Below are 23881 nucleotides of genomic sequence, written 5' to 3' on the forward strand. Positions count from 1 at the left end.
TCTGTTCAGTCTCATGTACCCAGCCTTATTAAGCACATCGTAACAGACCCAGTTTAAAACCAGACTTGGCGAGCACATTGGTTTTTGCAAAAAGACTAACAGGCAGTGTAATTTAAACTTCCAGTTACTGACCTGTTGATTACAAATTGTAGATTTTGCCCCTTCCTGCTTGGCTTACAAGCTTCGTGGTGCCCAGGTAGCGAGAAGGCTCCAGGAGTTCGGCCTGCAATGGTCTCCCTCCAGACTGGGACTCTGTTCAGGTCTGTGTTTGTTAGAGTCAGCCATACATTCTGCTCACAGCGGATCCTTTTTTTCTTCTTGGGAGAAAAAGGAAGAAAGAAGTAAATGGAGGTTGCATTCAGGAAGTCTTTGAAAAGGTCCCTGAGAAACAGTTTTCTTCTCCTTAAAGTCCGTTGTGTCTGTGTCCGTGTCGTTCCCCCCCCCCGCCCCCCGGTCTTCTGTCCGTCCCCCCCGAGTTCATTTTCTGCTTCTGCTACACACTGTCTGCAAGCAGGGGCTAATCCTTTTGTCACACTCTCTCCCTTTCCACTTGGCTTACGTTTCTCTCCATCCATTCCCTTCCCCCCCCCGCCCCCCCCAAGCTTCTGTCCTTTCTTCTGGAAAACCATTTCCCCAGTATGCCAGGCCTTCTCCAGGCCCCTGCTGCAGCCCCAGCTCCACGCAGTCAGCCCCTTCGCAGCCTCCCCCCCCACCCCGGCCACGCTGCTTTCAGATCCCAGCAGTCACCTTCGCTGTGTTTCTGCATGGATTCCCAGCATCCGTGAACTGTACGGATGCAACTTCATTCTGGTCTTTTTAACCTCATTACAGTTTCCCAAGACACATGAATGACAAGAAGTGAGAATGCTCACTCTAGAAAACCTAGAGCATCCACTGTTCCAGAAATAAGGAGCCATTTCATTCTACACAGATATTTTAGTATTTTTAAAAGACCAAGCATGTTAGTTTGTTCCAGTTCATTTTCCAGCCTGTTATAACAATGGCATTGACTATGTGGCTGAGAGAGACACTTAGTGTTTCCAGTCTTTACCTGAAACTATGTGTTAACACAGGGTAACCTGAAAAGAGGGAAGGGGGCACAGCTATCTCAGATGGCGTGGGAATGCATTTGTCCTGAGGGATGTACCCCAAAGAAGGTAGGGAACCCTTCAGTTCCCCAGGCTAACACTGCCTGCTTGTACAGCAGCTTTCATTCAAGGGTTGAGAAGGTATTAGAGATACTGTTGCTCAAAAAAAGTTCTGTCAGTATGTTGGGTGCTCCGTTCTTTCCAGAAACTGGAAACTCAACTGCTTTTTTGGCAGGAGTGAACCAAGAGTTTCCTACAATGTCATGCTCTTAATTCTTGGGATTCTAACATCTGTTTATTTGCAGATGCCATTGGCTATACACTACGTATTTCAGCTGCATAAAATTATTTTGGGGACCATTAGTACTGTAAGCTGTTTTTGCATCAAGCGGGCTTATGCTATCTTTGGAACAACACATAGCTTTCCACAGTTAAACCGTTGACTGTTTTCTACACAGTGCTTGGTTTGGTTGGCTTTTTTTTTCCCCCTCCCAGTTTTGTCCTGGGTTGGCTTAGCCTAGAGCAGAGCTGTGACAATGATTGACACATAGCTGCACACAATATTTGGAAAGTGACCTAATGAGGGGCCAAAATAGCAACAGATTGAGAAATGATGGGATCATAGGGTGTAAAGTGGTCACACGTCCTGTATGTTGCCTTGCAATTGAAACTTTCTGGAGGAGAGCGCTTGGAATAAGAGACAGCACTTGTGAAAAGTTGCTATTATACAGGGTTTGCAAGTCTGCATGGCAGTGCCTGTGTATGTGACTTGCATGCTGACCAAAGGAACTGGACAGAAAAAAAAAAAAGAAGGTGCCAGCACCCACAGAGTAGTCTTGCACTTCACCAAGATTTTTGTCCTCCAGACTTTTTCCACTACAATGGACGCCTTCTAAATAAACATGATGAACACAGCTGTTTGGTGCATAAAAGCCCATTGTACCAGGGAAAAAAACCCGTGATAATAAAGGTTTAAACAGTAAAGCGACAATGAGTGTTTTGTTCCATATGCAAGATTCATTTTGCAAAACAGACGTGCTTTAAACAAAACTTTACTGCAGCATTTATTGTCCTAGATATGAAACGAAAGCATGTTAGAACATTAAGATGCATTAAATTGGCTACTGAACTGAGCTCCACCCTCATTATAACACCATCCATCAGAGCCAAGTATTTGAGGTTTTGTTGTGGGGCTGGTTACATGGGATTTAATGCATTTGAGACACAGCCAGGTAACTGTGGCTTTGTGTCACTGAGTGGTATAATTGAGAAACCTAGAATAAGGGGGTAAAAGACTCGTATGGTATTTTTCTGTACTGACAGTAGGCATGCTACCAGATCAATGCTGACTTCAGTCAAGAAAAGACAGCAACCAGTAACTGGAAATTACCATGTTATAATAATAAAACTTATTTCTTTGAACCTAGAGTGGCAATTCTGGCGTGAACCAATATTTACACATGAGAAGGAGCCTGCGTCCCAGCGAGATATTTGCTCACGTGCAATATTCCACGTGTCTTTCAAGAAGGGAATTCCTTCCAGAAACCTCTATGGCAGCCACTTTCTGGAACTAAACCCGATCTTATTTAAGCACAAATAACTACATATACCAGATTAGAAAATCAGCCCTCTTTTCAATAAGTAGTTCATGTTTTTGACTCTGGGACTTCCAGATCCAATCTTTGTAAACAAGAGGGGAACTAACTGGGAATGAAAGAACATGAGCTGGTTTGGTTTGCTACAGTAAGATGTGGATCACTCACTCAGAAAGGAAAATTCGTGGAGCCAAGAAAAAATTTAGAGAGTATACTGTGGAAAATAACATTCAAACACCCATGAAACAGAAGCAGATCTGCAGCACTGGGATAGATACTGCTTATGAGGCAGCTTAATATGAAAGTGATATTCATATATTAATAACAACAAAATCCCAAGGAACACTGTCAAGAACAGAAATGTATGAAAGGAAGGATGTTGGCATTTCTACAGAAAATACATTTTGTATCAGACAAACTTGTTTTCCATCAGTCTTTCACAGAATTAGAGGAATACACACTAGCCTGATACTTGAAGAAGATTGATTTATCTAGGCTAAATAACAGATCTATTTGGAGGATGATTATAAGATAAAAAAATTCACCATTCTCGTAGTATCAGAATACAGGGGTTGCCGTGGAAGGTCAGGTCATTGACGTACTAAATGAAGTGTCATATCTGAGAACAACCATGATTAAAAGATTTAAAAGAGAGAACAAAACACCTTGTAAGAGGCTGCTCACAACCAGTATGGTCCTAGAGCAAATACAACAGAGACACAGAATAGCAGAAATTGCCATATGCTCCAGAATATTTCCAGCTCCTTTCATTTTGTGGAATATTATCAGTTATTCTAATGCAGAGCATATTTCTGATCCATAAAGTGCCTAATGTGCTCGGCACTGCAGTTGGGACTTCTTGCTTCTCAATTGCAGCCTAAACAACCACAGTATTATCTCCTCTTACTTGAGTATAGTTAGTGACAGTCAGAGTAGCGCTGTGCACAGGTTGCCTGCAGTACATGAAGGTATCCTGTAATAATAGTGGTTATTATTTGACTGATTTCCTCATCTTCATTTTTCTCACTGTTCTTCATGTAAACACTAACATTTTGCTTATCTTCATGTAAACACGCCCTTATCCTTCTGCAGATTTAATGTGTTGGAGGAACTTGTGCTTTCTGCCTCAGGGTGATTGTATTTTGTGGCTGCTCAAAGTGCTAGTCAGCTCCTTTCAAACTGCTTTTCAAGTAAAGTAGTTAAATGTCAGTTCTCACATTGGTCCTTGTAAGAGATTCCAGGAAGCTGGATCTCTGTTAGTCAGAAGACAGTATGCATTTGGGGATCTTGGCAGCATCAGCCTCCTCTGTCCTCCCACACAGCCAGCTCTAGAGCCCTTCTGACAATACTGCCTCGGCACATGAAGTGGGGCTTTCACAGCCCACTCTCTATGACGGACTCAGAGTCTCAGGTATTATTACAGGTATTTGAGCTAACAACCACTCTATTTCCAGTTCCAGTTGGATGTGCGCTTTAAAATACAAAAAAATCAGGCTTTTAAGTCTAGAAGCATTCTTCTTTGCTCCCTGTTCTTATTTCTGCAGCCATGGCCACCTGCTTTGCTACTTCTGTCTTTGGAAAACAACCTCTTTTGCCAGGGAAGAAGAAAACCCTGCGTGAATGTACAATAGGAAGTGGAAGCTGAAAATAAGATCTATATTTTGCATAATAAGCAGGAAACTCAAGTTATACAAATGACTCTCTTCTATTTGTATCCCCTAGGTGTGACTTTGGACTCTTTACTCCCCAGGATTTATTGGTTATGTTTGGTTGGTTTTGTTTTTTTTTAAGTGCAGTGTACTGCATACAGTAGATACTCTATTCTTCACACTGAGACTGAATTACCTAGTAGGAATTCGATTGCAGAAGATAACACACAAGATCCACATTTGGTTTTCTTAAGCAAGTACTCTAAATACAGTCATGTTGCTTTTACTCAGGCTTCCTTACCTGAGTCAGGACAGCAGAGAGATCCCAGAAGAAAGAAGAGAAGATGTGTTGAAGTTACTGTAACAGACAGAGCCTCTTTTGTTAATTCCTTACCCTCCCCACACCTGAAGCAAATGATGCTGTAGCTCTGCAGCACACCTGTGCTACCTCTAGCTTTAACTAGTTCAAATATGATTTACAGCTAGGCTTTACTTTATGGCAACAAAAGTATTACCCACCATAGTCTTCTGTAGCTGCTTAGTATCACATCAAAGGCTGCACCCTGTTTGGAAAGCTGGAGGGAACTGAAATATTAATTGCTGAACCTAAATCAAGTCTTCCAGAAGATTTCTTGCTGCTTTACTATTGACTTCTTTTCGATAGGTTAGAAAAGAAAAGCTAGCAATAGAAGAGAGACCAATTATATGTATTCTTCCTGATCAGTTGAATATTGTTACCAACTCTTTAAAAAATCACTTGGGACTTTGAGTTTGAATGGAAACTCCTCATTGCGAGGAGCGCTGGAATTCACTTTCTGTCTCACAGATACATCCATGTCTTGAAAAACTTGCCAGGCAATAGGTAGAAAAAGGCATTCCAACCCATAATAGGAGGCAAAAGCATGTAGAATTCTTGTTACAATTCTATTTTATACACAGAACTTTCAGTACAGTTATTTTATGCGTTTACAGTGTCTTCCATCCCAAGGCACCCAAACAAAGGGGTGATGTAACTGTGTGTTGGGTAATGATTTTTCATCCCTTCTTTTGCTCTGCAGACACAGACTTAGTTATTCAGGACAGAAAAGGAAGATCCTTCTCCAATGAATTGCAAAAATGATCAGACAATCAAATTTGACTTGAACCAATATATTCATTTATGAAGTGTATGGAATGAATGGATAACTAAGAGGTGTACAAAACTGCTTTTATCCAAGTCAACTGCCCCTCTCTTTTTTTTTTTTTTTCCTTCCCCTCCCTATTTTGATGTTTGTTTGTTTTTTTTTTATGGAGTTGTACATGATAGACGGCAAGCAGCTTTTACCAGTAGTCCTGTTACTTTGGTAATAAACAATTAGAAGAAAATATATTATTGACAGTCACTAGGTGAGGATTAATGCAAAGAAAAGTTTTATAGTTCAGAGTTTAACTGGCTGTAAAAGGACTCTGACACCTGATTTATGCGATACTTAAATCTAAGACCACAGGATCTTTTCCATGCTACTTTAAGAAGCATGAAAAACAACACCACCATGCAGATGCAGAAAGGTGCAGGCACAGGTATTACACAGCTAAATCATATGATACTAATAATGTGAATTTACATAGAAACAAAAGCAAATGTGATCTGTTATCTAAACCAGATGCATACATATAAATGCTGCCTAAAAAGTGCTACCCAGTATCACCTTAAAGCTTCTGAATGGTTTCATGAAATGTAACAGTTGATATTTGTACTTCTCCTCGGTTTCTGTTCCCCAGGAAAACTGCCAGCAGTGTGATGCCCTTTTTGCCACTCTCCTGAATTGCCCTTCCTCCTCTTTTAGGAAGCCACAATGAAATGATTAAATTAAATGGGAAGAATGTAAGTCTTTGCTTCATGGCAGTTTACTCAGGTTCTGTCTGGGTTCCAGAGAAGTTATAATGGATCAAAGGAACCAATTAAGTTTTACGAAGCTATTCAAATCTTACAGTAATGCTGACATAATTCAGACAGCATTTCAAAAATGTCACTGCTTAGATCACTTCTTGTTTCCTGCAGGTCAGTTTTTATTCTCAGAAAAGTTAGAATCAATCTGTGATCTACTAAAAGTAGAACCTGAAATTATAGACAGATTCACTTGAGAAAAGGAGAATAAATGCAGGGCCATGAGGCCTGGGCTTTGTCCATGTCCCTCATTGTTCAGCCAGGCCAGCGCATCTGTTGGGAGTGACGGTGGTTTTCAAGTTTTAACATATCAGAAGCCTAGCTCATTACTTTCTGTTACGTGTTTTGGTGCAAGCAAATAGTAATGAGTCCAGTACTTTGACTAAAAGGAATTTTAAGAAGCATCTTCTAGGTCCTTTCTTTCTCAGCTCATTCAGCTGCTGCTGATAGGAGAGCTGCTGCGTGGTCTTCCTAACCTGTAATCTTAGGAAATATATTTTGTGTTTCTACAGGTTTAGTTTGAAGATAAGCAAATGTCCTCATGGTCCAGGTCTCTTGCTCTCATATCCAAACAGAAATTTGTTCCTGCTATATTAAACGACCACCCACACCTAGTCCCTGCACATGGCAACATTTGGTGTCTCTTTTGAGTGAACACAAGTGTGACGCCCTAGAAGGATCGCAGGAATCTGGAAATCTATATTTGCATCTCATCCAGCTAACTGCCAACCAAGCGAACATTTTAAAGGGATCAGCTTGCTCTCAGAAGTTTCCCTTGCCAACCTAGGGGTTCCAGGTTTCTAAACTTGGTTGTGGTTGTAGCAGGGGACTCAGAGCCTCTACTTCACACTAAGCCAACCTGCTAGGCAGCTATCTGTGTGCAGTCATCAGGGCTGTGGATACCTGTCGCTGAACGGAAAGCAAAGGAACTGTTGTACAGTCATTGCATCCTGAAAACGGGGTATTAGTGAGAGCTCTTGAGAGGGTTTGAGCATCAGTGGTCCTTGAAATACAGAGACATTCTTATAACCATCTTTCTCCAACATACATTGCAACAGAAAGTAATAGAGTAATAGATTCATTCCTCTAATGGACCCAATCTTGAAAAAAAAATATAAATAAATCCTTAAGTCTAATTGGAAATCAGACTACTTAGCTGTTATTTTATAATTTATCTGAAGCAGATTGTGCAGTTTTAGGTTTACTTGCTCAGGTCACGCTTTAAGCTGGGCTCTATCACAACTGATGAAGAGGGTGGCTTTAAATGTAGATAAAACTATCTAAAGGCTGGAGTCACAAAATGAATTCCAGCTTGTCATTCAGTACATGGAAATAATTTATTTCCCTCACTATATTCAGTTTAATAAAAGTTTTTGTCTTCCCGTGAGTGCAGGACCTGAGGCCCTAAGCGCATTGCGAGGGGCCCGTTCTGGGCAGATGATGTATTGTTTCTACCTCTGACAGCGACCTTAGCTTTGCCTCTTTTAAACTTTGGCAGCCATCGCAGAAGTTTCTGTGCCAAGAAGGCATTACTGAATGTAAATGATATAAACAAAACTGTCTCAGACTTAAAGTTCTGTTTAACCCAAAATGGATGTTTCTTAGCAAAACCTTTCATCACACAAGAGCTGCACAGGAGGTAAATGCTTTCCTAAGTGTGTCTTGAACAGGCACATACCTATTTCCGGGTGTTATTTTTCTTACGTTTGGAGTGTCAAAAGACCCACCAAATGAGAGGAAACCCGACTCTTGTTTTTCAAACTGCAGGTCAGATTGAGACAAGATTTCCTGCAGGAAACAGAGATGTTAACCGAAAGTGCAGGGGTCAAAACATGTCCATCCGTTTCTCCCCCGACTTCATACTATACAACCTTTGTAACCTCCTCCTCGTCCAAGAGCCCTGTCTCCACAGAATAGGCTTGTTTTCGGACGAAGGGAGGAGGTGATGGGATTGAGGTACCTGGCTGAGGCCCTCCTGGCCAGGTGAGGGAGGCTGGCAGCCGGGGCAGGCCCAGCTGCAGGCAGTGCTGGGGCAGGCCCTGTGGGGATGTGTTAAAGTAATTTGCAATGTGAATGGTCTCCGTTGTCCCCAATATAGTGCTCCTATGTTAAAGAGACACTCTGACCTAAGCGGGCAGTTGTTTAGTGTTCAGTGGATGAAAAAGACCCCTGCAGTGTGGTGAGAGATTCAGAAAGTTCCCCCGAGGCCGTGCACCTCTGACGGGAGGGAATCTCTGTCCTCTCCTCTCCTCTCTCACATTTCCACTGCCACTGAAGGCTTTTTGTGAGGTCCCGGTACATTGTGTAAAACAAGTGTCCTCGCTGGCATCTACAGCAGACCTTTCCCTGGGGCTGAAATAAGGAGGGTCATGCTGCTGGCAGGGAGCTGAGAGGCCTCCCTGAGCTTCAGCAGGCCTGGCAGCCATGGCCGAGCAACTTCACCATCAGCACTGTGTTACTGTGTAGTACTGTACTACTGTATAGCAGCCAGGGAGCAGCCCATTTTCAAGATCTACAGATCCATGAAACTCTTTGAAAGCCTTGGATCAAAACATTGAAGGTGAACGGATTTAAAGCAGGGTGAGATGGCGGCACACGCTGCTCTTCAGCCCTGCCGTGCACTGAAGGTACGCCAGGCGCGCGCGGAGGAGCGTGCTGCACCCACTTGCTGCTCTGCAGAGCCTCGACAGTGATGAGGGATGACAACCTGAGAAGCCGCAATCGGCTGAGCTGTCAGATCTGGCATAGCTAGATTAGATGAATCTTTGATCCAGCGGATAGATCTGTCGCCCTACGATTGACTTGCTTCACAACTACTGGCAAGTCATGCCGCTTTTGTAGTTGTCTCCTTAAGGAGGCAAAAGTTTCTGCAAAAGGGAAGTCCTGGTCCTGTCTGTCTGAGAATATTTAGAAGTAGGCATTAGTGTTAGCAGTTTAATATAAGCATGTATTTATCTAAAACTCTCTACAGAAGAAGGATGAATTAAGGTATTCTAGACAAGAATGTGTTAGTTAAGGCTTGCTTGGCTAATCTACATTTATCTGTGTTTTTAGATGAGGAACTTGAGTAATTCACATTTTACTAAAGTCAGCCCAAAGACCAGTTTTTTTGACAGTTAAACATCGACTTCAGAAGGAAGCAGAAGCCCAAGTCTTTTTTCTTCCTTCAGGCAAACATTTTCTTCACAGAGTGATGAGCTTTGCTTGCCATTGTCCAGTGACAAAATGTTACCGAGTAAACTCTTAAACTGTTTTCTGTAAAAGTATCTATAATTTATCAGAGGAGTTAAAGCAGACATAAGCCATACAGGAGCAGTTTTTGAGGTTTTCCAGTTCAGCCTTGGTAATTAAACTTCTCTATTTCTTCTGGCTCAAATCAATGCAACTAAATTTATGAGAGTATTTTCATTTAATCCCTCTATTTTCAGAAGGCTTTGGGGTCGGCCATAAACATTGATTCTGTATCGGATGTTTTCTGTGGGGACAAAACCAGGGAACTGTGTTGAACACTTATAAAGGGATGAAGCGCAGAACAGTCACAGAATTGAAGTGCACTTCTCCATACATGATTGCCTTCAGGTGCAACGGTTGTGCTTTCACACACATTGCATGGCCCCACAGATAAATCCCATGTCAGAAGCAAGCCTTGGGGCACTAGCAGAGAAGACAGATACAAGCCCTCAGGTTAAGTTTTGTATATTAGCACGTACAATCCACTGAATTACTGTCTGGGTAGCTTCAGATTTCCCTCTCCTCCGACACGAAAACAGCAACTGAGAGAGGGCAGTGACTTGTCTGGCCTACTGTTTTATACATGACACAGCACGGGGATGTACTCAGTTCTTATCTTCGTGAAAATCCAAACTGATAACTTAAGCACCTTTTGACATTTCAGTGCAGGGCTAGTAATTAGTGTGGCTAGTCTGGTTACCATCATACATGCTTCACAGACTGGAGAATGTTTATAATTTGCAGTATATGAAAACCTTACTTGTTCCACACTGATGATGGGGCAACCCAGCTCTTTTTCCCAACAAACTTCTAACAGCCATGGCGCCTGCTGACTTAAACTTAACTCTGGAAGTTAAGACTGCTTTATTTTTGTTTGCTTTATTAGGTTGGCAACATACTAAAGCAAAAATAAGTCATCAAAGTTTCTTTGCTCATTGATTCTCAATTACAGACTATTTCATGCAGTGGAAGAGTTGATGACTGGACTGTGTTAGAGGAATATGGAAATGCTACAGGACCTCACTTCAGTATGTGCAATTAAAACAAACAGAGAGAGAGCCAGTAGCACAAATCATACTAACGCAGAGAGCACCAAACAAATGTACTGGCCAGATGCAGCTTATCAACCACGTCAGCCAGCACAGATCATTCTAGTTTCAGGTAACTGGTGTATCTGCACCCCCTTATCACTGCCCTAAGGGTCCAGCAGCCACAAACTGAACTTAAGGCAGAAAATGAATTTTCCAGATACGCTTCTGCATTTCCAGTTCCATACCTAAAAGCTTTGCTTCTTAACTCCTGTAAGTCCCAATAACAAGGTGCCATTCCCACATAAACAGGTTGCCATCACATATTAGTATCAGTTGTTCTGGAAGATAGGTAATCCCGTCGCCTCTGGGCAGAATTAAATGTTGTCATAATTAAGATGCTATCTGCATTTTCTGCTCCCTTTCATAAGAATGCCTTTACAGCTAAAGCAGTAGCCTCACCAGTGGGAAATTTGGAAAGTAAGACTCACCGCTGATTTGTTCAAATGTTTTGTGGCATATTCTTAACAGTACCGCTGTCTTTATTTTCAACATTATACCATTGCTAAAAAAGAAGCTGAAGAGATAAATTCTGGTTTAGTGTCTCCTTGGCATCTCAGTCCCAAAAGCTGTCTCCGAAAGGCAGGGACCAGCCAAGGGATTCAAGAGCATTTGCCAGATTTTTCACTTAACTAGGAATTTCTTCAGAGGCGAGTTAGATGCTGGAACTCTTGAGTCACTCACATATGTTACCCAACTGGAAATCAGAGTAACAAAGCTATAGAGGACAATAGCCGCCTCTTTCATGAATGACCACGCTGCAACCTTACAGATCACGTGTGCTTTAACTGGAAACACTTAGCAAACAAGTAACAAAGGAAACCTTGCTTCCCAACACCACCAACAGATACTGTTTAAAGATCTACTGAGCAAAGGTTACCTTTGGAAAGTACACCACCAGATTTTCAGTTTGGTTCACAGTCAGCTAAGCCCACAAGTTTCGTAAGAAGGAAAACAAACAAACAATCAAACTTCCCACAGAGCAAGTTTCTAACATTTACCACCAGATCCCCCATTCTCCCAGTACAGCAAGATAAGGAAAGCCTGAATTCATTGCAGCTGGCCTGATGAGCCTTGTAATTAGGACCTGTAGCTGGTCTTTCAGCTTCTTGAGAGCGCTAACCCTTTCACTGCCAGATCCTTTCTATCCTGCTGTAGCTGAAAAGGAGACTTCATTTGAGAGGCATAATTTGTTGCCTGCTTTTTAAAGAAATAGGCTGGTTTGGCTAGTGGCGCACTGAACACAAAGCAGCCATTGCTTTTGGTGGAATACATCGGAGGAGCAGTGTCCCTGCCACCTCCCAGATGGGTACCAATACACTCGAGACCAGAATGAGTCAGAATCATTTCCCTCCTCCTCTCCGTTTTTCTTGCTACTGTCTGTCTGAGACCATCGGCGTTCTCCCTGACATTCTGATCATCCGCCTGGAATATGAAGCTAATTTGAAGTTTTTGTCCAAACCCCTTCTTAAAAATCCCCTTTGCAGCAGTGCAAACACTTGGTAAGGGCTGAACTACTGATTTGCTCAATGAAGTGCCTCAGACACAAACCCCTCCTGCTTTATGCATCTCAGCAATATTCATTCACCCCTCATCTTTTACAAATACAAAATGGACTAAATCACCATTTGCTTTCATCATATTAATTACATGTTCCTGAGCTTTCACTGTTTGATTCCCGGGGCTGGGATGAACTTTCCCACCACCACCCTGATTATATAACTTGGCTTTTTGGAACGGCTTCTTTCCTTGTCTCCTTCTGAAGGAGCTGGAGGATTTCCACTGCTAGCAACAGGATGTAGCACCGTTTGTGCTGGTGCTCTTTATAGCATCTTTCAAGTGCCAGATTGATGTGTTTTTCACATTGACTTGGAGTTAAACTGATTTAAGATTTTCCAGGTCAGACTGGCAGGAACTGCTGAAGCAGTTTGCCTGATCCTATACCAGGAGGGTTGGGCTGCATCTTGGGATCGTCTAGGAATTTTCCTTAATGAATTCATTGTTCTTTGAAGCACCAGTGACGTCGGCAATGTCCATCTTCTCCTTTACTGTCATCTTCTGGGATGTTATATTTGTGTCTTTTTCCTTTTTTAGCACTGGGCGTTGAGATGATTATAGGGAAGCGTTGCATGGTGGTGTGTGTAGACTAGATGTTTTGGCGTGTCCAGCTTTGGCATGTATTGCACAAATGCCCTGCCAGCCGAACCAGGTGGCCATGTGTCATGCTTCGGCCACAGAGCCGTTGGTGGCTGCTAAGATGATGATGTGGTGTCAGTACAGCCTGTAGTCTGATGGGATTCTGGCCCTTGGCAAGGCTTCTGCCTGCCATAGTTGAAACAAACAAAAGCTTGTAAAGGTTTGCTGACAGCGCGGGCAAAACTGTGGTCATTGCAACACTTACGTTTCTGTACTGACCTGAAATGTGCCAAGAAGGGCTGGTGGTGGAGCGAGTTACATAATGTCCAGTCATAGCGCCAGGTTGCTCCCTTTTAATGGGGGTCATAACTCAACATAAAGGTTATGTAGAAAAGAAAGAGTCACCACTGTGAGCCAGATATCCAATTCAAAGCCCACTGAAGGCAGCAGATAGATCTGTTTTGTCACTGGGTTGGCCCTGGGGCCAGAAATAGCAGCCTCCTGATCGGCAGGAGTTCTATATTCTACATCCTCAGGGGATGTTCCAGGTTTCGTCAGTGGGTAAAGAATTTGGGATTTCACACATTCAGTGTTGTCCATACACCCACCCTTCTATAAAAATCAGATAACAGGGAATTTGCAAAGTTACTGATGGGTGTAATGCATGTGAAGTACTTTAAGAATCTCTTGGCAAGTGGGGCTCTTAAAGAGAAATATTTTTTATTACTCCAAGTGTACGTAAGAGAAAGTGGCTCCGAGGGAGACAAGAATGCCTTGAAGACCCTTAATTAATACTATTTTGGCATCCATAGCACTTCCCCTTCCTTTTAACAATTTGATGCCAAGAATTTCTCGTTCCAGTAGTGTCCAATAAATCCTAGAAAATAAATTCCAGTGACCGTTGGAGGTATCTCTGGTTGCTTGATGGCTAAAGCAGCTAAAACCTTTTCATTAGTTTCTTAAATAGCTTTTCCTTTTAAAATGTATGGGTTTAACCCCCGAAACAAAGCGGCTGATTCTCCTCTCAGCATCTAGAACATCTTGCATCAGCACAGAACTATGCTCTGCTGGGGATAAAATGATGGGCGTCTCAGTGGCAGGACATGTGAAGTCCCCTGTGAGACCAGGCTCTGCTCTGTGGCCCTTTGAAGTGATTTTGCTGCCGGGCACCAGCTCCAGCTTTGTCAGAGGGGTCAGTGGAGCTCAGCACGTTGTGTTTGACTATAGTGAGGTGGGTGAAGCGGATTATCTATATGGCGGTGGCCTGCCACTTAGGCTGAATTTTTATTTACAGTATGCACCAGCTGCAGTGGGATGGGATTCAGTGATAGCTGGGACACATCCAGGGAATTGTGCCTAGAGCTTCAATATGATTCTTTGGGGATGTGACTGTCACCCAGAAAACGCCCTCACTGTGCAGACACCCTGAATGTTTGAGATCTTTGAAATAAATGTAATTCCATTTCAGATTTACTTCACAAATTCTCTCAATCAGTTTCAATGAGCGTCTTCAATACTTAAGTAACATATATAAACATATTAAAACATATGACATGTATAAAGACTCCATTGAAGTATTTGGATTTAATAGCACTGAGAAACAAGGTCTCCACGGATGCAAAGGTTGGACCTCTTCTTACCTCACTGTCCAATAAGCCAGAAGTACAGCAGTAATTTTCTGATGCAGGAGAATTACATGAGCACAGTATTACTGTGAGGCGTACCAGACCTAACACAGAAACACCCTGTGAGATGTGTCCCATCATTTCAGGGTGGAGAGGGCTGTCAATAGTTGGTCCTGTTTCTACAGTGATTCATTACCATGTTAATTAATTTTTTTAAGTTATCATTTACTTTTTAAACTCCTACTACACAGTTTCTTTTGACCTTAACACATTAAAGTGAATGAATCCTTGTTGTCTCCATTAGGGAGATTAGCTATTTAGGTGATGATGGGTTTCCTGCTGTTCTAAAACTACAGAATGGCAAATTAGGAGCTCCTGATTTTGATTTGCAGATTGAGAGAGTGAAGATCCTATTGAGGTGAAATACAAAAACTAGGTATTTACTGTTTATCAGGAAATGTTTAAATCACAGCAGGTTTCCCCTTAGAAAATCCAAGGCAGATGTAGATCTGAACATTTCTTGTTATTCTTTGAACACGGGACTCTGTGTTGACTGTCTCATTAACCATATTGGAAATTAAAAACTACTTTACATTTCTATTGGCATTCTTTTACTTTCCCTGACTTCAGTATTGCTTGTGTAAGTAGTTTTGGACAAAATAGTGTTCCCTTTTGTGGGTTGTTCCTTCAGCTTTTTGCCTGCATATTCTAACCGTACCATGAATGTGGTATGACCATACACAAGAAAACAGTTGTTGCTTAGTGGGAGGGTTGGACTAAGTGAACCGTGGCAAGCTCAATCGTTTGCCCAGTGGTGGGGTGACCAGCTCCATTGCACTGCCTTCGTAAAACCTGTTTATTAATTATTAATGGCCTGTATATTGCTCTCCTCAAATATGCAGCCACATCCTTAATGAAAAAAAAAAAAAATCAGTTTTTTCCTGCTATTTTTATCCTTCCCCTACTCAGATCAGTCTCAAGACAATATTTAATAAGTACTATGTTTCATGTGATTTTTCTCTTTTCTTTTGCAGGCTCTGAGCAGCAGTCTGTACAAGAGCGCATCCCCTTATGGCTCTCTTAATAACATTGTGGATGGGTTAAGCTCCCTCACTGAGCACTTCTCTGACCTATCCCTTTCTTCAGAAGCAAGAAAACCCAGCAAGAGGCCACCTCCTAATTACCTGTGCCACCTCTGCTTTAACAAGGGACACTACATCAAAGACTGCCCACAGGTAAGGAACATACAATATTCTGGAAAAATCTTCGTGAAAAGTTTTGCTGTTCCTTGATTTAGTAACGCAGAATTTGACTGAAATACTTCTTTAGAGTGAGTAGCACTGAAGAAATGTCTTGACAAAGTGCCAAGCTAGCCATGTGTTCTTTTAATCTATTCTTTACCACAATAGCGATGGAAAAAATATGCTATTTCATTTGCCTAATAAGCATTACAAAAGATATTAATCTAGGCACATGAATAAGTAGATTTTGGAAACTTTAAAAATTACTACTATGTAGTTTTCTATCACAGATTGTGTGAAATACGTTTTCAAGCAGTGCACTGTATAGTCAGTTTGGCAATGGCACTTAATAAAAATATAACAAGTTACATATGCTAAAGGAGAAGAAATTGTTACGCTGGATGAGAACTTTGAATCAGTGTTGCAGTAACACAAATTCCAAGTATTTCTGGTGCAAAATTTCTTTCGTCTCATAGGTTTGCTATACTTGGCAAGATGTGATGGTTTTGGACTCCTAGAGATTTTTTGTAGTCAAAGCTGGCAATATTTATTTACTTAGGAAAGAGGTATAAACCGGTGTGCACCAAGACCACTCACCAATCTGGAATTTTTTTTTTCTGAGGCTCCAAGCCACAGTGTGCAAGGTTTCTCCATCCTCTCAAGTTTCAGCTGGATGCAGTCATGTTGCTGGCTTAAACTTTCACAACTCCAACCATGTTCTGTGTAGAGTCCCAAGGAAATTAAAGTGCTGCCAATACTCTAGAAATACAGATGTGGACATCACCGGCCTCCACTTCACTATGACTTTAACCTCCTTACTGTCTTGCTGTGTGACTTTCAGCAGAATTAGTCTGCATAGAATTAACTACACTTAATTTGCAGTTGAGGATGTCAGAGATATATAAGCCAAAACACAGGTGGAAAAGCATCTGCCAGCTGAGCAAGGTCAGCATGAAATCAAGTCTAATGTCAGATCAGCTTTAACTGGGTGTATTCCTCCTGCTGTTATGCCTAGACTAAACTGTTTTCTTCATGGACTTTGGCTTTATATCTTTCATGAATTCTAATGAAAGCTGTGGAATTAAAGTATGTTTGCAGTCTTGGGTGTGGCACTTGAAAATATTTTAACTTCATATTATTTCAATATATGTTGAGTAAGGCAGTTTTCTTTAGGAAAAAAAGCTATGCATTTTATTTGCTAGGAAGTCAAAAATACTGTGGTTTGTGTACTTCCGTGTTTAATGTACTTTGTTTAGCACATTACAGCAAAACATAGAGATAGGACCATGTAATAGCATACATTACTTAATAAAGGGATTAAAACCCCAACTACTAAATATGTGGCAGAGCGAAAGAGAACTGGGGGAGATGGCTGGGCCGTGCTGCGTAAGAAACCAAATGAATGCAACAAGTCTCTTGACAATCAATACGTGCAAGCTGCAGCTCGCACAGATGGTCCCGCGTGAATGTGTCAGTGTTGGAGCAGCAATGCATTGTTTGTTTCATAGGTCTTTTTACAGTTTGAGGCACTAGGGATTAAAGAATGGTTAATGAAAATTGAAGACATGCTCATAGAAATCCGGGACATGCAAAGAAATTAAGGGACCTGTAGGAAGATTAATTCCCTTAAATGGCACATACTGTGTAATTTTTGTTAAGATTTCACTAGTAATGCCTATACATTTCTCTGTAAACCAGGAAATGAAAAGAATTCCTACAGAGCATAGCCTGTGCCTGGCCTATGAGCTAGTGAGTAATGAGTGAAGGAACACAGGACTGGGAGGTGTCTGCTTGCTCCTTGCATGCGGTCTTCTACAGTTACGGGCAGCCATATCATACAGCCCCTTCTGCAAACTGATCAAGTTTTTGTTGGGAAGTATTTTAGTATTTTGCTCTTACTATTGCTGATGTGGGAAGCTGTTCCAGAACCTCAGTCAGCTCCTAATAATTAGAAATCTTCCAATTTCCAGGATAAGTGTAACTCATGGCCACTTTATAGTCATTTGTTCTCCTGCCAACATTGTCCTCCACTGAAATAGCTCTTCTCCCTCCCTGGTGTTTATCTCAGGATGTATTAATAGACTGCAATCATATCCTCTCTCAGCATTCATTCTGTAGGACTAACCAAGCCAGGTTTCCTTAGTCTCCTCACAAAAAGTATACGGACTCTCTGTTCCCCAGTCCTTCTCATGGCTGTCCTCGTGTGCTTTTCTTCTCCTTGCACATGCACAACTACATGTATGTATGGCATCCCAGAACAGATCTCATCAGTGCCTTTTGATGTGTGTGCACGTGTCTGTTTCTATAGATCAATGTTTATCTTACATAAGGAACAGGTGATATGATGTTAGTTCTGCCTTACTGGAGATTTCTAACACAAGCAAGTGTTTCACGGGCTAGTCAGCATGTAAGTGCTTTCTTGAAAAAAGCAGACTTAAGCGTTCACAGAAACTTAAGCACTTCCCTTATGTTATCTACATTTGAGGACAGATCTATGGGGATGATGACCCTGCATGCATGAGTTGTGCTCAAAATGTTGAAAACATTGTGCACAAGAAGGGAGCACCAATGGCAGGATGATGACTTTGTCAGAAAGAGCTCATTTGTTACCACTGCTTTTGATGATTAACTGATTTCTTAATTTGAACATTATATGCATTTGCTTAATAGCTTACATTTTGATGCTTAGTTTTGCTCGTGCTGTCAAAAACAAAAGTTGTTTTGCAAGTCCTACCAAAAATGGGCTGTAGCTATGCATTTTTAAAGGACTTAAATTTGAATAGAGAAAAAAGATAAACTAATCCGATTTGGACAAAACACATATCAGTAAATCATACGGTATTTTTATTTTCTTTTTATATAACTGTCTAATAAGAAACAGATTCTGAGATGGGGTGTTTTATGGAGTTTTTCCTGCATAACAAAATAAATTGTGTAACAACTTTGAGACTATATCCTCCCTTAATTCTGCTTGCTATAAACACTGTAAAGATACGTGTCCCTTTTCTGTTGCTGTAAAAGTTGATGGTGTACAATAGTGATGAAAATATATGTATCTGTTCAGATTTCTATCTTAAGTGATAATCATATTCTAGGAGGCTAAATAATTATTAAAAAAAGGGGCTAGCTTTAGTATTTGAGTTACTTAGGTATCTGCAGTTTGTCCAATATCCTGTCCAAAATTATCCGTTTAGAAATTGAAATGGGGTTTAGCAAACTTCTATTATTTTAGCACATAATTTGTGCAATCTGTAGTGATAGAAAGTGTGTTTTCTGTTTTAGGAACTACCAGAAATTAATGCAATGCTATGACTGCAATTCATCATTTCCAATTTGCCAAATTTGGGAAATCTGTTTGTTGCAAATAGTATGTCTACAAAAAACATGGCACTTTTTATCTTTAGTGTCATCTTTATAGCATACCTACATTTTCTCTGAACTGATTTTTGAGTTTCAGTGTCTTAGACAATAATATCTTACTTGTAGCTCTTTGATGTTCTTTCACACACAGAATTCTCATTGACCTGAATGAACTGAAAAAGTCTAGCGAATAAAGGTTAAAAGCAGTGCTCTTAAACTTAATAGAGTGGTGCTCTTAAATTATCATTGACAGTGCCATCAAATATACAAAATATTTCTCTTTAAATAGCAAGAAAGGTGAAGAGAGTACTTTTCCTATCTGGTTTACTAGTCGTTAGTTGCATGATATATAAATACAAACATAGGTTAGTCAAAACTTTACTTATTTGTGTGCTCGAAGGTACCGTGCCAGCGTACATCTTAGGTATGCAGGATAACCATAGGTTTCCTTTCCCTTGCCAGGACAAATAATGATGAGCTTTGGGCCAGTAATAGTTAAGATATACGATTCTTTATGACATTTATTTATCTAGCAGATGTAGTGACTCATAGAAGACCTTTTAAAAAAAGTTACATTGTCTCTTTTTACCCATTGTCACTGTAGTCTGTATTTTTAAATCCTAAAAAATATGAGCAGTGGGTTGGTTTGTACTATGCATGGCCTATACAAAATGAATCTTGCTCCTTTACAGTGTAGGGATGTTATTGACATCACCACCCTTCCATGATGTTGTCACTCTAAACTCAGACCTATCATATAGGTTTAATATGCAGAAATTACAGGATAATGGGGTATGGCGTTAGATGCAGTATATATGGAAATTTGTGAGTAAAACACCTAGTTCAGGTTCTAAGAAGTTGCTGAGTAATTGAACCTTTGCCATGGTTCAAAATCTTTGGGAAGGAAATATGTGGACACAGAACTTGGACCTCATTTATTGCATATGAGATGCCTCTTGTTAATTTGGGCTGTAACGGATTAACAGAAAAAGTAGCAACGAAGTTTCTACTTGTGGAGGTCTGAGCTCAGAGCTCCAGCAAAGCATTTCTGTATTCAGTTTCCAAACTGCCCTACCATGTGTTTCTGCCAAGCACCATTTCCATCTACTGGTCTCTCTGTCCCAACTTTGTTCAAGTGCTGTCAAATCCTTTTGTGAAAATACGTGCAGGTCTAGTCACTTAACAAATACATGGCTCCAGCCATGTTCTTCTGAATGCCGGACAAGGAGACTGCTCTGATCCGTGTGCCAGTGCCATACTCTCTGAAAAAATCTTCCTGACAATTCCTGTAAATTTCTACACAGGCAAGGAACTCTCACATTGTAGAGACTTGGTGGAAAAGAAAAATAATTGGGCAGATATCACCGTTCTGCAGTCAGATCCCTGATGCACTGCAACGGCTCAGTCTGGTCCCTGGGACATACAGAACTATTACACAGTGCGTTTCCCAATTTTACGCTATACTCCTAGAGGGAAACGCATGTGCATGCTCATAGAAGTACAGACATACTACTGCAGACGTCTACGTAATGGGAAACAATATTAGCCTCATTTTGCACTGCATTTTTAAATCTATGAATGAAATGTATGGCATGATCCATATTAATGAGGCCAACAGTGGGAGCCTTTCTGTTGCCAACACTGATCTTTGAAGCAGATCCTGTAAAACTAAAGTACCTTGAGAACACATATTCAAGTCAATGGCAGTAGTAGGTAATTACTGTGGCTGCTTGAGTTTGCATAGATTTGCTTTTGTGGTTTCATGCAGGATGTGGAAGAAATCAGTGTCAAACTGAGTTTAGTCCTTTCTTCTTAGTCCATAGCTTGGTCTGCCAGATCATGCTGCCCTGAAGCTGTCCCTCCCTGTGGTCAGATATAGTGGATCTTTGGCAGTAGAGTTGGCTCAGCAGGCAGCTATTTGGCTGCAAGATTGCAGCAACTCTCATGCCTGAAACATTCATCTGATCTGTCTTGTGCCTTATGGTTGTGCAAGGATCTCAAATTTCCGCAATATTCAAGGAGTCCACAGCTGTGCTTTCTCCAGGTATGAAAGGCTGGCTAAGATGGCAATGAGGAACAAGCTGCCATCTTTACGAAGACAGAAAGATTTTACCTTTCTGTTTTTTAGCTTGGAGATCTTAATGTTTTTAAAAAGCAAAACAAACACAAACCTCTTGAAATTTGTTTTTCTTTTTAAGTGGAAGATGATGCTTCAGAGTGCTCTGGAATGAAAGGAGATAATGGCCTTTGAAAAATCTCAAAATTCACTCTGAAAATAATAATTTTTGACAGTTGCTACATTTTACAGTAGTCTTTTGAATATCAGGTGATGGCTTCTAAACAAACTTGTCTGTTCTCCATTGAACTCGGGGAAATACCAATATTGACATTCAGTTATAGGATGAGGGGTCAATCTCCCCAGTCTCTCGTGAATCTGAAACTCTGCATGGCTCAGTCGTGCAGGTTCCACCATAGTTTTTGGTTGGAGTATACTTGCTGGCATTTGATCTGGTGCTCTTTGGGTCTCCCTTGTTTATGCCTCAATTCTGTTGGCTTAGAGAGTTGTTACAGCCTGACAGTGGGATCCCTGGTATGAATAAAGCAGTATTTGAATCACAAAAATTAGTGTTCCTCTTACAGAGGCAAAGATGAAAACATGGGACACATAAGAAAATACAATGACAGCCACACTCGTCTCTGGTGCAGTAACACTGATTTTGGTAATACTAAGAGATAATCCGTATGCCTGTATTACAAGGAGGAATAAGCTGTTAATCTCTGCTATACAGAATTGTAATTCTCAAGTGTTCATTCTGTAAATACCTATATGCATACTAAACTGACACATTACAACATACTGGAACAATCTGAGGCTTTCAAAAGTCTTGTTTATATGGAACATGCTACTTTCATTTATTCATATTTCTCCACTCAGAAGCTGCACAAAATTATTTTAGATGATTTGGACATGGCTAAGATTTTTTAAATTACTTTTTGTCACATGCAGCCCCTTTGACAACTCCATGATAACAAATATACTACAGAATTTATTGCAGGTTTGTTTGGGTTTTTTTCTTTCTCATATGCCTGTAAAGTTTTCTCAGAGTTTCTGAGATTAGCTGGATATATTTTCTCAGATAATTTCTACTTGTATTATGAAGACTTCCAGACATCTTGTAATCAAAGTATGATGGGCTGTAATTTTGTCACATCCATTTTACCTCTGGAAATGTAAGCTGTTTAAGAGTCTGAAACATCAGAAAATACTCATTGCACTCTGCTTTGGAAGTTCTGAATAAGCTGTGCATATCATGGATTTAAACCATTTATCAGAGAGGCAAGTAACTCAGACAGCTGGATGTCAGTAGAGGGGATCCAAACAGCTCTGCTTTGAGAGCATGCTCCCAAAGTACTAATTTTAAAACTGTCTATAATATGCGTCATTTATGTCCAGTTGTTTGATAAACTGGGTGTTTGGAAAGAAGATACTGACCTTGACACACCAGAATAAGAGCAGTTTGATAGTGAAAAAGAAAACAGAAATATCTACTGAACTGTGTCTGTGCCCCTTTCCTGTCTAGCACGCTACTCAATATTGCATTCCCGAGTCTGGAAGACCAGCCAAAACCAAACTCCTCCTTCAGCACCATCACTAAGCCATTATTACTGTGGTTCAGTCTTTATTACTGATACAAGTTCAAAACATTTTGGGGTTTTGTTGTTTCGTTGGTTTTTTGGTGTTTTGTTGGGTTTTTTTCCCATGTGAAGTGCAATGTAAACAGATGTGAGAAAGTTAAATACTATAAGACGGTGTGCTTGCTTGGCCTTCATGGTGGCCTTGGAGTGGAATCTCAGGTCCTGCGTGATGGTTACCAATGGACTGTGTGACAGGTGTTAGATCAGGGGTCCTCAAACTACAGCCTGCGGGCCAGGTACAGCCCCCCAGGGTCCTCAATCCGGCCCCCGGTATTTACAGACCCCCCCGCCGGGGGTTGGGGGGGGAAACCAAGCAGCCGCAGATGGCTGCCTGCCACTTCATCCGCGCGCCGGCCCCCTGGTTAAAAAATTTGAGGACCCCTGTGTTAGAGGATTGCTCGCCACAAAATTTGATTTCATTTCATTGAGGTTTTCCATCTCCTTTTTGGTTACTTTTGAATCTTGTTTGCATATTCACTGTCTGGATAATTTCAGGCTGGTTGCCCACTAGCAACAAGATGGATATCGGGAAAAGAATACTGTTTAAATGTAAACCTTTATGGATACCTGGCATTTAAACTGAATAAAGTTTCTGCACTGGTGAGGCCCCATCAGGGTCCAGGTTAAGCACAGTAATTTAGGAAAGACAGAAGAGGAGAAAAATTAATTTGGCGTCTCTGAAATACGACTTCTGTTGAAAGACTAAAGAACCAGTGTTGTTAGCTCCCTCAAAAAGACACGTTAATTTGCAAATATGTAGAAAACCTCGCATGAAGGGCACAGTTTATTTTCCAGATCCAGTAGCACTGGACTTCAGCTAGGCTGCTTTTTCAAACTGTGAGGCATTGATACGGAGTGCCTGGGAAGGCTCTTGATCACTGGAACACTTTCAAAACAATATAGATAAACACACATCAGGATTTTCATGGGTGTTCCTGTCCAGGGACAAGTAAGAGAACATCCCAAAGCATCTCCCAGCCTTATGTGTTTCTACTATTGTACACTAATAATACAACTCATTATCTTAAACGTGCATAATTTATATTTCAAAAATGTGCACAACAGACCAGATCCAAATCCTTTGCAAGTCACTGAGAGACTTTTATAAACCCCTTTGAAGTAGACTGAGCATAGCTATTGCATTGGTCTGAATCTGAACTCTGTTTACTAACAATTTGGTATTTGCTTAGCTTGCAACAAAACTCCTGATAAACCATAATTAAGTGCTGAGCTTGGAAATGAATA

General features: G+C 41.0%; 1 protein-coding gene and 1 long non-coding RNA gene across 3 annotated transcripts in view; one reads left to right on the forward strand and one right to left on the reverse strand.

The window, feature by feature from the left end:
* Window positions 1-5210, reverse strand: part of LOC130155152 (uncharacterized) — a 42100-nt gene extending 36890 nt beyond the window's left edge. The window contains exon 1 of the long non-coding RNA XR_008823932.1: window positions 133-5210. This is a non-coding gene — a long non-coding RNA (uncharacterized LOC130155152). The remainder of the gene's footprint in view (window positions 1-132) is intronic.
* The window catches only part of ZCCHC24 (zinc finger CCHC-type containing 24), a 114810-nt gene that overhangs the window by 2049 nt on the left and 88880 nt on the right, over window positions 1-23881 (forward strand). For both annotated transcript variants that reach the window (XM_056352135.1, XM_056352136.1), the window contains exon 2: window positions 15374-15574. In XM_056352135.1, the coding sequence (XP_056208110.1) occupies window positions 15374-15574 (201 nt within the window). The remainder of the gene's footprint in view (window positions 1-15373; window positions 15575-23881) is intronic.

Source organism: Falco biarmicus, chromosome 9, assembly GCF_023638135.1.
Source record: "Falco biarmicus isolate bFalBia1 chromosome 9, bFalBia1.pri, whole genome shotgun sequence".
NCBI classification, from domain to species: domain Eukaryota; kingdom Metazoa; phylum Chordata; class Aves; order Falconiformes; family Falconidae; genus Falco; species Falco biarmicus.